The sequence below is a fragment of the Phocoena sinus genome, chromosome 2, assembly GCF_008692025.1.
Source record: "Phocoena sinus isolate mPhoSin1 chromosome 2, mPhoSin1.pri, whole genome shotgun sequence".
NCBI classification, from domain to species: domain Eukaryota; kingdom Metazoa; phylum Chordata; class Mammalia; order Artiodactyla; family Phocoenidae; genus Phocoena; species Phocoena sinus.
This window is the reverse complement of record NC_045764.1, coordinates 58848357-58861539: the sequence shown is the minus strand read 5'-3', so window position 1 is coordinate 58861539 and position 13183 is coordinate 58848357. Positions and strand designations below refer to the sequence as shown.

Genomic DNA, 13183 nt, shown 5'->3' with positions numbered 1-13183 from the left:
ATGTATATTATTGTTTTTGATGCTATTGTAAAGGGAGTTATCCTAATTTGTTTTGGGTTGTTCGTGTTAGTGTACAGAAAGGCAACTGATTTTGTGTGTTGCTTCTGTATGCTTCAACTTTGCTGATTTGTTTCTAAGTTCTAACAGATTTTGGGGTGCAGGGAACATTAGTGTTTTCTACATATAGGATCATGTATTCTGTAGAGATAATTTTACTTCTTCCTTTCTAATTTCAATCTTTTTCTTGACTAATTACTCTGCCTCAAACTTCCAACACTATGTTGAAAAGCAGTAGTAAAAGCTGCATCTTTGTCTTGTTTCTTTCAGTCCTTCTCCATTGAGTATGTTAGCTGTAAGATTTTCATATGTGGTCTTTATTATATTGAGGTAGCTTCCTTCAGTTCCTAGGGGGGTGGTGGGTTTTTTTTTTTTAATCAAAAAGAATTTTGTCAAATTCTTTTTCGGCATCAACTGATGGGATCCATGTGTGACCCTCATTCTGCTAATGCAGTGTATTGTATTTGATTGGATTTTCATCTGTTGAACCATCCTTGCATTGCAGCAATAAATCCACTTGTTCAAAATGTATAAAACTTTTAATGTGCTCTTGAATTCAGTTTGCTAATACTTTAAGATGTATGCATCAATATTCATCAGGGGTATTGGTCTTTTTCTTTTCTTGTGTTGTCATTGTCTGGCTTTGGTATCAGAGCAATACTGGCCTTATACAATGGATTAGGAAGTGTTCCCGCCTATTGAATTTTTTTGAAAAGTTGGAGGACTGGAGTTATTTCTTCTTTAAATGTTTGGTTGAATTGAGTAAAGCCAGAGGTTGCAGGATTTTCCTTTGTTGGGAGGTTTTTGACGGCTGATTCAATCAACCTCCCTTCTACCTATAGGTCTACCTATAGGTCTATGTAGATTTTTTATTTCTTCATTAATATATCCATTTCATCTAGGTTATTCAACTTGTTTAAAACTGCTCATAGTACTCTTATCCTTTTTATTTCTGTAGACGCATCAGTAATAACCCTACTCTTATTTCTGTTTTTAGAAGTTGAATCTTCTCTTGTTATTGATCTAGCTAGAGGTTTTTCCACTTTGTTAACCTTTTCAAAGAACTAGCTTTTAGTTCAAAATTTTCTATTGATTTTTTCAGTATTTTGCTTATCTTAGTTCTAATCTTCCTTCTACTAGCTTTGGGTTTAGTCTGTTCTTCTTTTTCTAGTTCCTTAAGTTATAAAGTTAGAATGTTGATTTGATTTTTTTTTTTAAACGTAAGCATTTACAGCTAGAATTTTCTGTCTTATGGGGTGCAATGAAAGCAGTGCTGTTTTGGTATGTTGTGTTTTGCTTAATGTATTTTGAGGATGTTATTAGATGTGTAAATGTTTATAAGTGTTACATTGTTGTATAAAACCTTTTAACATATAATGTACTTTTCTGTCTCTTTAAATCCAAAAAGGTTGTAAGTCTATTTGTCTCATAATAATATACTGTTCCCTTTTGGTTACTATTTGCATGGAATATTTTTGCTCCTTATTTTCTGTGTTAGTGTCTTCTTTTGTGTTTTGTTTTATAGTGAAACATTTAAATTCTTTTTCCTTTTGTGTGTATTCTATAGCTATTTCTTTGTGGTTACCATGGGGATTCCATTTAACATCATGAAGTAATGACACTAATTTGAATTTACAGCAGCTTAACGTCATAGTGCATAAAAACTTTGCTCTTATATAACTTTGCCCTCACTCCCTTTCAACTATTACTGTCACAAGATTACATCTTTAAGCATTGTGTCTAAAAACATAAACCAATTAACTGTATTTTTATATGTTCATTCCTAAATTGTGTGGAAAACAAAGAGTTACAAATCAAAGTTATAATACTAGCTTCTATAATTGTTCATGTATACCTTTACTGGAGAGCTTTACTTCTTCATATGGTTTCCTGTTCCTATCCTTTGTCCTTTCATTTCAACTTGAAGAATTTCCTTTAGCATTTCTTGCAGGGCAGGTCCAGTTGTATCAGTGTCCGGTAATGTTTTAATTTCTCCCTCATTTTTGAAGGAGAGTTTTGCCAGATAGAAGATTTTAGGTTGACAGTTTTTTCGAGAAATCTGATAATCTTATTGAAGATCCCTTTTTTTTTTTTTAAAATGTGGTACGCGGGCCTCTCCCGTTGCGGAGCATAGGCTCCAGACACGCAGGCTCAGCAGCCATGGCTCACGGGCCCAGCCGCTCCGCGGCATGTGGGATCTTCCTGGACCGGGGCACGAACCCGTGTCCCCTGCATTGGCAGGCAGACTCTCAACCACTGCGCCACCAGGGAAGCCCTGAAGATCCCTTTTATGTGATGTTTCTTCATTCTTGCTGCTTTCAAGATTCTTTCTCTTTGTATAGCTTAATTATACAGATTTTCCTCCAGTTGCAATGGGGTTGTATCTTGATAAACCCATGGTAAGTTGAAAATATAAGTTGAAAATGCATTTTATATACCTAACCTACTGAACATCATAGCTAAGCCTATCCTATCTTAAATGTGCTGTGAACAATTATGTTAGCCTGTAGCTGGGCAAAATCATCTAATACAAAGCCTATTTTGAAGTGATGTAATTTACTGAATACTATACTGAAAAACAGAATAGTTGTACGTGTATTAGATGTTTACTCATGATCATGCAGCTGACTGGGAGCTGCAGCTCTCTGCCACTGCTAGGCATCATAAGTGCATATCTTACTGCATACTGCTAGCCTGGGAAAAGATCAAAATTCAAAACTTGAAGTAAGTATGGTTTCTACTGAATGCATATCATCTTTACACCATTGTAAAGCTGAAAAAATCCTAAGTCAAATTGTCCTAGGTCAAAGACCGTCTATAATGTATCTTGGTGTCTCTTTTGACTTTACCCTATTTGGAGTTTGTTGAGCCTCCTGATATGTACATCCATGTCTTGCATCAAATTTGGCAAGCTCTTTTGTCATCATTTCTTCAAATAAACTTTATGTAGCTTTCTCTTTTCCTTCTGGGACTCCTGTTTCTTCTTCCATTTGATGGTATCTTACAAATCCCTTCGATTGTTTACTTTGCTTAGACACAATTACTTCAACTGTCCTGTCTTCAACTTGCTGATGAGTTCTTTTGCTTGCTCAAATCTGCTGTTCAACCCCTCCAGTAAAAATTTTGTTATTGTAACTTTCTGCTTCAAAATTTTTTGGTTCCTTTTTATAATTTCTCTCCACTGGTATTCTCATTTTATTCATCACTTTCTTGATTTCCTTTAGTTCTCTGAGCATATTTAAAGGTCTTTTTCTAGTAAGTTCAGTGTGTGGGCCAGGCCAGTTTCTGTTCCATTGAATAGGCCTTGTTTCCCTGTTTCTCTGTACGCCTTACAGATTTTTTGTTGTTGAAAATTGGGCATTTCACTATTACAGTACTGTAATTCTGGATATAACATTCTCTTCTATTCCCAGTGTTTACCAGTTGCTGCTGACTGCTGAACGCTGTTGTTCATTTGTTTTTGAGACTTCTCCAAGGTACTTTAACAAAGACTATCCCTTGTGTGTGATCACTGAAACCTCTGTTCCTATTATCTCATGTTCAGCTGTTTTTAGAGATTTCCTTGAATGCCAGTTCTCCTTTTTGCATTTCAGCTGTGTGCTAAGGCACTCCTGCAGCTCTTAGCTAGGCCTGCTTCTATCCTAGGGATCAGACCAAGATGAACACCTAAGGCTCTCTTAAGTCTTTTCTGAGCATGTTTTGCCTGTGCATTCATTTGGCATTCTATATCTTCCCCTGGGTACAACTGCTTTTGAATGCCCGGTTTCTCAAAAATCTCACCCCAGCTTCTCCTCTAGGCCTTACACAGCCTGTTTTATGTCTTCACCCATATCCAGGTGGCTGTGATTCTGCAGTCATCTTGCAGCTTTCACAAGCAGTGCCTACTCTTTCTTGCCTGATTTCCAAGTTATGCAAAACAGTGATGAGCACCTTGAGTCAGTCCTTCTAATCCCCCCCCACAGATTAGAAATGACAAACAGTGATTTGCAAATAGTCTATTCTTCCTCTTCTGGTTTGAGGGAGGGAACTGGAAACCATCCTTCTGTCATTTTAAGAATAAGAGCACCACTGCATGGGAGGCAAGGGTGAGTAAAACAATCACAAAACTTTCCTACCATTCTGAGGATGGGTTTTCTTCACTGGGCACTGTGTTAGTTGCTGTAAACCTTTGTTTTCCAGAGCACCAACAAATTTGGTTCACACAGTTGCTAGTGTCACTCAGCTCAATTATGTTTATTCCTATCTGTAATTCTAGTATCCTGACTAGGCCTTGAACAGAGTTATGTTTTAGATACATGTATGGTGACTGAATTTTGGTTAGATGTGGAGGTATTGTGAAAAGGTTAAGAAAATGGTCTCAATTATCTTCACTGATTTAATTTAAAATTAATGAATATATGTATTTTTTCCAATTTCTTGTAATTATCTTGCCTTTTTTACTGGCTGTGATGTCACTAGAGAACAGTAACTTTTATAAAAACTTTATGAAGTGAAATGCTCCATACACTCTTAGTACCAAGACATTAAATGAAGTTTATTGGGGCTTCCCTGGTGGCGCAGTGGTTGCGAGTCCGCCTACCGATGCAGGGGACACGGGTTTGTGCCCCGGTCCGGTAAGATCCCACATGCCACGGAGCGGCTGGGCCCGTGAGCCATGGCCGCTGAGCCTGCGCATCCGGAGCCTATGCTCCGCAATGGGAGAGGCCACAACAGTGAGAGGCCTGCATACCGCAAAAAAAAAAAAAAAAAAGTTTACTGGCCTCTGCCAATATTTTCTACTTTAGAGTAGCATATATTCTTCTATTCTGTCTCCATCATGGCATAAGGCAGAAATGAAACAAAAATAACATGTCTTGTAAATATTTGACTATTTTTCTCTACACAGGCTAATATTAAAAAAAACTTTCTGGTAACATTCTTTACATAGCACATGTATTAGTTTTGTTTATTTAACAAGGATGTTATTACTAATACTATGTTTTGTTATTTTAGGATTTTCATTAAGCAGACTCATTCCCTTTCTACAAATGAAAACCAAGTCAGTCATCTAAAATCTCAATTTCAAATCAAGAGGATTTAGTCTTCTGTTTTCATTAAAATGGAATTTATGGTGGTGTTCAAATGGGTTAGACTGGGCACAAAATGACAGAAGTAGATTTTTTTCTCAAAAATTTCTGCAGAATGCCTAGGAAATTCTCAGATTTGTAAAAGTTTATTTTACATTCTTTGCATGTTCATTGTGTTAAATTGTAATATAAATTAGTGGCAAAACTCTTGCTGTTTGGCTTCTCTTACTAGGTTGAAAAGTTGTTTTATTTACCAATGATGCAGGTTTAAGCAAAGTTGAGAATTAATTACAGTAGTGAAATGGCCTTCTTTAGAAGGACCTCCTTCATTACTCTAGCTCACAGACTATTAATTATAACAAAGTGTAGGGTGTCTGTTTTGAGATCTTAATTCCAAGCTTCCTTACTCTTTTTTATATTGCTACTTTGGCATTTCAAGGTACTCCTTTGAAGCAGCCTTTAACAAGGCAAATTGTAGCTGCAGAAAGGTTCTGCTTTGAAAGCACATTAACGAAATCAATATTTTTTAAACACCTTGATTAAACTATCCTATCCTTGTCACTTGATAGAAGACAGCTCAGTATTGTAAAGAAAACAGTAAGGGTACATCTTCTCTTTTTGTGCTCATGTCAACTTTTTCATGTGATCATTTTTCCAGTTTCACAAATAACTACAACAGTTGCCATTTCTAGGAATTATGTTTTTAGCTGAAACAGTAACTTTTTCTTTAACGCCTGCTTTTAAGGCAAGCCTTTCAAAACCATAATAAATTGTTTTAACTTTGGTTAAATTATCATCCCCCCCTCCACTTCCACAGAAATGTCAAAGCCTCTGAGAGGCAGGGCCAATAACTTTTGTTTTCATCAGTACTACTCCTTCAATTGGTTCAACTTCTTCCCTTTCTATTTTGCACCAGGGTTACAATCTTGTGGCCAAATGAATTTACTGTTCCTAACAAGCTCCAAAGTCTCAGCTATAAAAAGGAGCCATATATTAACCTCGAATACTGTATGAAATGACCTTGCAGCAGACTCTCCTTTGAGTAGTAATAAAACATTTTATGTATTAATTTGAAAAAAATAAAACAGTTCATTCAACCAGGTGCATTTTGTTCATATTTCCATTTTCAAAATCTTTTTTCCTCTACTGTTCAGTCAACTCTGGTTAATATCAAGGACAAAGAAAATTTACAAAGTATTTTCCTTATATGCTATGTAAGCATAACCAAGGACTTAAATTTTGAGATATTGTCTACTTGATAATGGGTACCAATGTCAAATAATAGAAGAGTTAATAAAAATGGCTAAATATTAATACTCACAGATTAAAAGTTCTATGGCAATCAAACTTTTCTTTGAACTTTCTTCAGGAACTAAGATTGAGTATAACCATAAATTAAAGAAACTTTTAAGTATTTTTATCATTTATATAAATAAACAGCAAGGAAAAAAAATCTTTTGAAGTAAAAATTGGTTTAAAAAAAGTGATTAAAAATAGAAAAGCAGGGGCTTCCCTGGTGCAGTGGTTGAGAGTCCGCCTGCCGATGCAGGGGACACGGGTTCGTGCCCCAGTCCGGGAAGATCCCACATGCTGTGGAACGGCTGGGCCTGTGAGCCATGGCTGCTGAGCATGCGCGTCTGGAGCCTGTGCTCCACAACGGGAGAAGCCACAACACTGAGAGGCCCACATACCGCAAAAAAAAAAAAAAGCAGGAATGTTGTCAATGTATTTGATTTCACTTACCTTGCAAGTTTTCTTCTATCCCGTTAAAACCACTATTACAAAAGTGCCATATATTATATCATACTGTATTAGAATATGCTAATACAGATATCCTGTAACAAAGACCTGGAAAAAACAAGTGCCTTAGGCAAGAATGTTAATTTCTGTCTTGTAAAACAACACTTTGGAGATAGATAGGCAGTCCAAATCAGTAATGGTAGCACGTCAACAAAACTGTATGGCAACCTATCATTCTGTGTGATCTCTTCCACAATAGAGCATTGCCTCTTCTGTAGAGTCGAAGATGGCTCACAATCATATACACTTCTAAGCAAAGGATTGAAAAAAGGCAAAAAAAAAAAAAAAACCAGTCTGTTTTAAAGGACACGTTATCATTTCCCTCACATTTCACCAGCCAGAACAGTCATACTTGCAAGGGAGACAAGGATGTAGTCTTTATTCTGGTGTGCATGTGCCTAGCTGAAAATCAAAGGTTTTATGACTGTGTGAAAAGGAAAGAATGGATATCGGGGGGGGGGGGGAAACTGGTGTTCTCTACACAGATTTCATTTTGATAGTTACATAATGAGAAATTTAAACTCGAAAAACATTTTACTGGAAATATGCCAGGATTTGCTAACTAACAAATACCATTATCCTGGGTTTTCTTTTCTAAAGGATTCCTTCACTCACTCACTAAAAGCAATGAAGTACACAGCTATCTGAGTTTCCAAGGTATGTTTTATTGGTATAAAACCAAAATAAGGTGATGATGTAATTGTCTCATCTGCCAATTAGTTACATAGAAGTAGGTGAAAAAAAGAATTTTCTGTTGCAATTTCTTTATTGAGGGAAAAGGAAAATTTTTTTCCTTATAAGGTAATAAAATACTGATTAGTCTTGGCAATTTATTTGACTAAGCAACTTTAGAGTACTAAAACAAAAATAGTTCTTTAACGTTTATCAAGTAAGTAAAAAGTCAGCAATTTGTTACAGCTTCTGAAAAAAATGGTAAAATTGTAAAGCAGAGAAAAATTTCCCAAGCCATCTGTGTATTTTTCTCCTTTATTAAGGGAGAAAAATATCTTCATGAGTCTGCTGAAAGATCATCTAACATTGCAGAGGTAGTCATGGAATGTCTTAAATCTCCTTTCTGTTGATGAATCCTTTTTCAGTCTTCCTATGCAGAAGACTATTTAAAGTCCTATCACACAGCAGCTACCTATCTGGTGCAGTATAGCCATAACTGGTTCACTTGTGCCTGATGCAAAAGCTCTCAACTCCCGGTCTTGCATTACATTATGTACAAACTTGTCCTTCATCTAATATATTAAAAACTACCAAATAATCTTCAGAATGTCAAAGCTACAAAACAGCTACATAGAAAGTTTTTTGTTTGTAATATACGTATCCCAAGTTTCCATTTTCTGGAAAAGACAGAACCCAAAAGTTATACATTGTGAAAGCCACTTTACAGGTGGCTTTATTTAGATGACCCAAGATGAATTAGTGCCATTATTGTTGTATAGCTGTGAAATAGATCATCATCCTTTACCTCATTACATTTCTTCAATATAAAGTTTCCAGTGACTATGCGATCACATCCAATTTCTCCATTTCCAAAGAAGCCAAATAAAGGAACACTAGGAAAAAACTTTCTAAATGCATCAGCCTCCACATTCCCCTTGTCTCTATAATACTGAAAGCCCCTGCCAACACACGCAAACATGAAGCCAATGGTATTCTGCTCTGGAATGTTGGCTGCTTTGAGGCGCTGCATCGCAGCCTCAGCAGTCTTCTCGTCATTGACATCCTCATTGAGAAGCACTGTGGCACTCTGGATACGATGTCCGCTAAATGATAGTCCAACCACACCGGTGGCATCAATATCCAGAGGGTTCCTAGAAAATTAAATTAGAAAAGTGGTAATATATCATGAAACACCATTCAAATTTACAGTATAAAAGAAAAATCCTCCTGATTCATTGGTCGGGAAGTGCTGCCTTAGTCTACAGTTAGTCTGAGGCTCTCTCTCCCTGATCAGAGGACTGTAATAAGGGTTAAAAATTAAACTACTGAAATTAATATATTAAAAGAATGCAGAAGGCAGATCTACGGAGAAGAAAGCAACCACTTCCTCAGTCACAGATACAAAGGGGCAAATGCATCATCTCCACAAAGATTTCTAAAATCCAACCTGAGTTTTAGAAGGGTACAGAGTATTCTTACCTTTCTCACTTCCCTGAAAAAGGAATCTTACAGTTTTATGCATATATACTATGATATGTATTAAAGCTTTTGGTATTATTTACCTCTTTGGTATCTTCTCTCCCCTACCTCAGCTGTCAAATTCTAAAAGAGGTGTATTAAATATTCAATCATGGAGGATAATTTTATTAAGAACCCATAATTCCAGAAGTTTTAAGCTCTATACTGTTTGGTCCATAAAGGAATAGACTATATTGCTGTGTCTTACTTATTGCTTTGACCTGATAATGTAGCTTAATCTGAAGGTCAAATCATACATTTTCTTTTTGTTTCTATTTGCCTGGTATTTTTTTTAATGAAATATTTTATGGCTACTACAGAAAATAAAAATAAAATGCCAATAAAGTTGTAAAGCATAATACAGTGAACACCCATTGGGGGAAAACCAAGTAAGTACCTAACATTTCTATCAGAGTTTACAAAATGGACAGGATTCACTGGGTTAACAAGAAAGTAAGACTTAAAAAGCTTAAGTACTGAGCAACTTAAGGCTAACTAGTGGCAAAACCAGTTTCTGAGGGGCAGAATCCATCTTCTGAAGTCTGCTGCTGTTCCTTTAACCTTATTACATTTCCTCTTTGGTATACAACTGCAACACGAGTCTCCTGCCTAAAAAGAATTATTCACCTTTTTTTGGAGGGAGCGGGGCTCCTATCTGGACACCATTAACATGGAGCACTGATTTACTCAATGGCTTCCCTTACTCCATGACACAGTGTAAAGACCATGTTAAAATTAATGTGTCATGTAAGAGGTAATGATTGTTGAGGGTATATTTCCCACATTAGGTATAAAGAGTAGATTATATACAGACAGCCACGCTAACAGGCTAGCACCTCAGTTATATGTCTGAGTGAGTTGCATTTCAAAAATCAACTGTATGTTAAATTGCCACTGCCCTATCTGTATATAATTTCAAAGTAAAAGCAAAGACAATAAGGAAAATTAGGCAAAAGGAGAAATAACCCACAGATAGCTAACAAGAATCAGGTATACTTATGCATGAAATCCAGTGCTTAGAGTTCAGTGTAGTTGGCTTTCCTCCCTTCTTCCTCAGGTTCCAGGGAACTCAACTTAGCTACCTGCTTTCCCTGATCCATCAGTGCTGACTACCAGGAGGGAGATGATGACTGGGACGATTTAAGCTGCTCTTAATGATACTGATCTCTAACAGTGTGTCTCCATGTCACCACTCTAGGATCCAAATACTAAACACAAATATAGAGAGAAACAAATAATAGTGCTTGCAGGAAACATCTGGAAAATGGGGGTGGGGGGGTCTCATTTTCTTGCTTTTGGAAACAGCTGATATTTATGTCCACTTAATTAGCTCAAACTCAAAATACTACATACTTTCATTAGAAATGGAAAAGTAGTAATGGTTCAAGATAGAAGAGCAAATATTTTTTATCTTTGAAAACCAAAGCCCTAATAATAAAATGAAAGATGCATCATTTTTGAGCTTGAAAAAGCCTTTCAAAAGATCTAGTACAGTATTTCCAATAACGTGTGCCAAGTAATATTGCTATATGTGGAATCTAAAAAAATGGTACAAATGAACTTATGTACAAAACAGAAATAGAGCCACAGATGTAGAAAACAAACTTACTGTTACCAAGGGGGAAGGGGGGGGAATAAATTGGGAAATTGGAACTGACATATACATGCTACTATATATAATATAGATAATAAGGACCTACTGTATAGCACAGGGAACTCTACTCAATACTCTGTAATGACCTATATGGGAAAAGAATCTAAAAAAGAGTAGATATATGTATATGTATAACTGATTCACTTTGCTCTACAGCAGAAACTAACACAACATTCTAAATCAATTATACTCCAATAAAGATGTTAAAATAAAAAGATCTAGTACAGTATTTCCAAAAATGTGTGCCAAGTAATACCAGTCAGCCTGCAAGATGCTCCATGGACAAAAGGTTTTGTGGCCAAACAGATTTAAAAAGGGCCACAGGTAATAATATTCCCCCTCCCTCTAAAAGATCCAAAGTACTGAGCACAGTATTAGAGGCTCTGAGAAGTTTTACCATAAAGATGTACTGCTGAACCACGCATTTCCTTTAGAGGAGGAAAACAGAACCAGAGGAAGTGACATACATATGAACCATACGAAGTCCCCTACGTACGAACAAGTTCCGTTCCGAGAGCATGTTCTTAAGTCCAATTTGTTAGTTAAGTCCAAAAAAGTTAGCCTGGGTACCCACCTAACACAATCGGCTCTATAGTACTGTACTGTAATAGGTTTATAATACTTTTCACACAAATAATACATAAACACAAACGAGAACATTTTTAATCTTACAGCACAGTACCTTGAAAAGTACAGTGGTACAGTACAACAGCTGGCATACAGGGGCTGGCATCCAGTGAACAGGCAAGAAGAGTTACTGACTGGAGGAGGGAGAGGAGGTGGGAGACGGTAGAGCTGAAGGATCGTCAGCAATAGGAGATGGAGGGCAAGCTGCAATTTCACTCACGCCTGACGCTGATGCCACAGGTTCTGGTTGCTTTCTGGATTCAATTCTATCTACCGTCTTGAAAAAGTGATATCTGGGTAGTAGCTCTTTTTTTCTCGTCACAGATGACACGGTAGCACTGGATGGCATTCTGAACAGCTGCTACAACCTTTGTGTACCATTTTACGTCCGGGTCCTATGCCTCAAAAAGTTAACAGTGCCTCCTCAAACAAAGAAAATCCCCTTGGCCATTTCCTGTGTCGTGAATCTCTTCGGTTCTTCAGTTATTTCTTCTTCCTCTTGTTTCTCTGGGCCCTTTCTCTGGGCCCCCAATTCCATCAGGTCTTCATTAGTAAGCTCCTCATGTTGCACAGCAAGGAGTTCAATGAAGTCGTCCTCTTGCAGACCTAGCTCCAGCTTCTCGCTGAGAGTCACTAAGTTGCTGAAGACCTCTTTGGATTCCTCATCCACCTTCTCAAATCCACAAAAGTCATGAATAAAGGTTCTTCCAAACCCCATTCATGGTGACGGCCGTAACCTCACGCCAAGCAGTCAATGTTTCTTATGGCCTTGTATATGTTATAGTTCTCCCAAAACTGTCACAAGGTTGTTCCTGATTTGTCACTTGCCTTTACTGCCTGACGAAAAGTGTGACATAAATAATATTTCTTGAAAGTCATTATAACTCCCTGGTCCATAGGTTGGATGAGAGACATTGTATTCAGTGGCAGATGCACTACTCTGACGTGGGATGAAAGCCGTCTGTGAATGGGGGGGTGGCCCAGAGCACTGTCAAGCAGCAAAGGAATGCTGAACGGGATGTCCTTCTCCAAGCAGTATTTCTCTACCTTCAGGATAAAGTGGTGGACAAACCAGTCCTGGAAAATGGCCTATGTAACCCAGGCTTTGGGGTTACTCTTGCACACAACAGGAAGAGAGCCCCTGGCTATGTTTTTAAGGGCTCTTGGGTTCTCTGAGTGATAAACTAAGAGAGGCTTCAGCTTCATATCGCTGGAAACACTGCCACCAAACAAGAGTTAGCCTATGCTTTGCTGTTTAGAGCCTGGCATCAACTTTTCCTCCTTACTGATGTAACTTCAGTCTGGCATCCTCTTCCAGTACAGTCTCATCCACATTAAAAACCTGCTCAGGTAAATACGTGCCTTCATCAGTAATTTCTCGAAGCATTTCAGGAAATTCCCGGGCAGCTACCATATCTGCACTCGCTACCTCACCACTTACTTTTACATCATGAAGGTTGACTCTAGTCTTGAACCAATGAAGCCAGCCGTGGCTGGCATTAAAAGATGTGCCCTCTGATTCTTTGCCATGTTTCTTCTTCGAGTCTTCATAAAGGCTCTCAGCTCTCTCCTGAATCAGCATTAAGCTGAGCGGGACTCGACACTGAGGCTGATGCTGCATCCACACACTGAGAAGCTTCTCCATCTCCTCTATCACTTTTCCACACTTCTTCAATAATATTGTCAACATCACCGGCACAGCAGACTTCACATGTTCTTGTCCTTGTTCTTTAGAATCGTGCCAATGGTTGAACGATTCATGTGATGATAATGAGCGACGTCTACCATC

At 37.6% G+C, this 13183-nt stretch overlaps 2 protein-coding genes across 5 annotated transcripts in view; one reads left to right on the top strand and one right to left on the bottom strand.

Annotated features, from left to right (window-relative positions):
• The window catches only part of NRG4 (neuregulin 4), a 132992-nt gene extending 126549 nt beyond the window's left edge, over nucleotides 1-6443 (top strand). For all 3 annotated transcript variants that reach the window (XM_032623010.1, XM_032623009.1, XM_032623011.1), the window contains one exon: nucleotides 5050-6443. The gene's annotated coding sequence lies outside the window, so the exon portion shown is untranslated. The remainder of the gene's footprint in view (nucleotides 1-5049) is intronic.
• Nucleotides 6161-13183, bottom strand: part of FBXO22 (F-box protein 22) — a 32068-nt gene continuing 25045 nt past the window's right edge. Inside the window, exon 7 of one of the 2 annotated variants that reach the window (XM_032623008.1) lies at nucleotides 6161-8746. In XM_032623008.1, the coding sequence (XP_032478899.1) occupies nucleotides 8329-8746 (418 nt within the window). In that variant the 3' untranslated portion in view covers nucleotides 6161-8328. The remainder of the gene's footprint in view (nucleotides 8747-13183) is intronic. The other variant, XM_032623007.1, reaches the window with a different exon arrangement.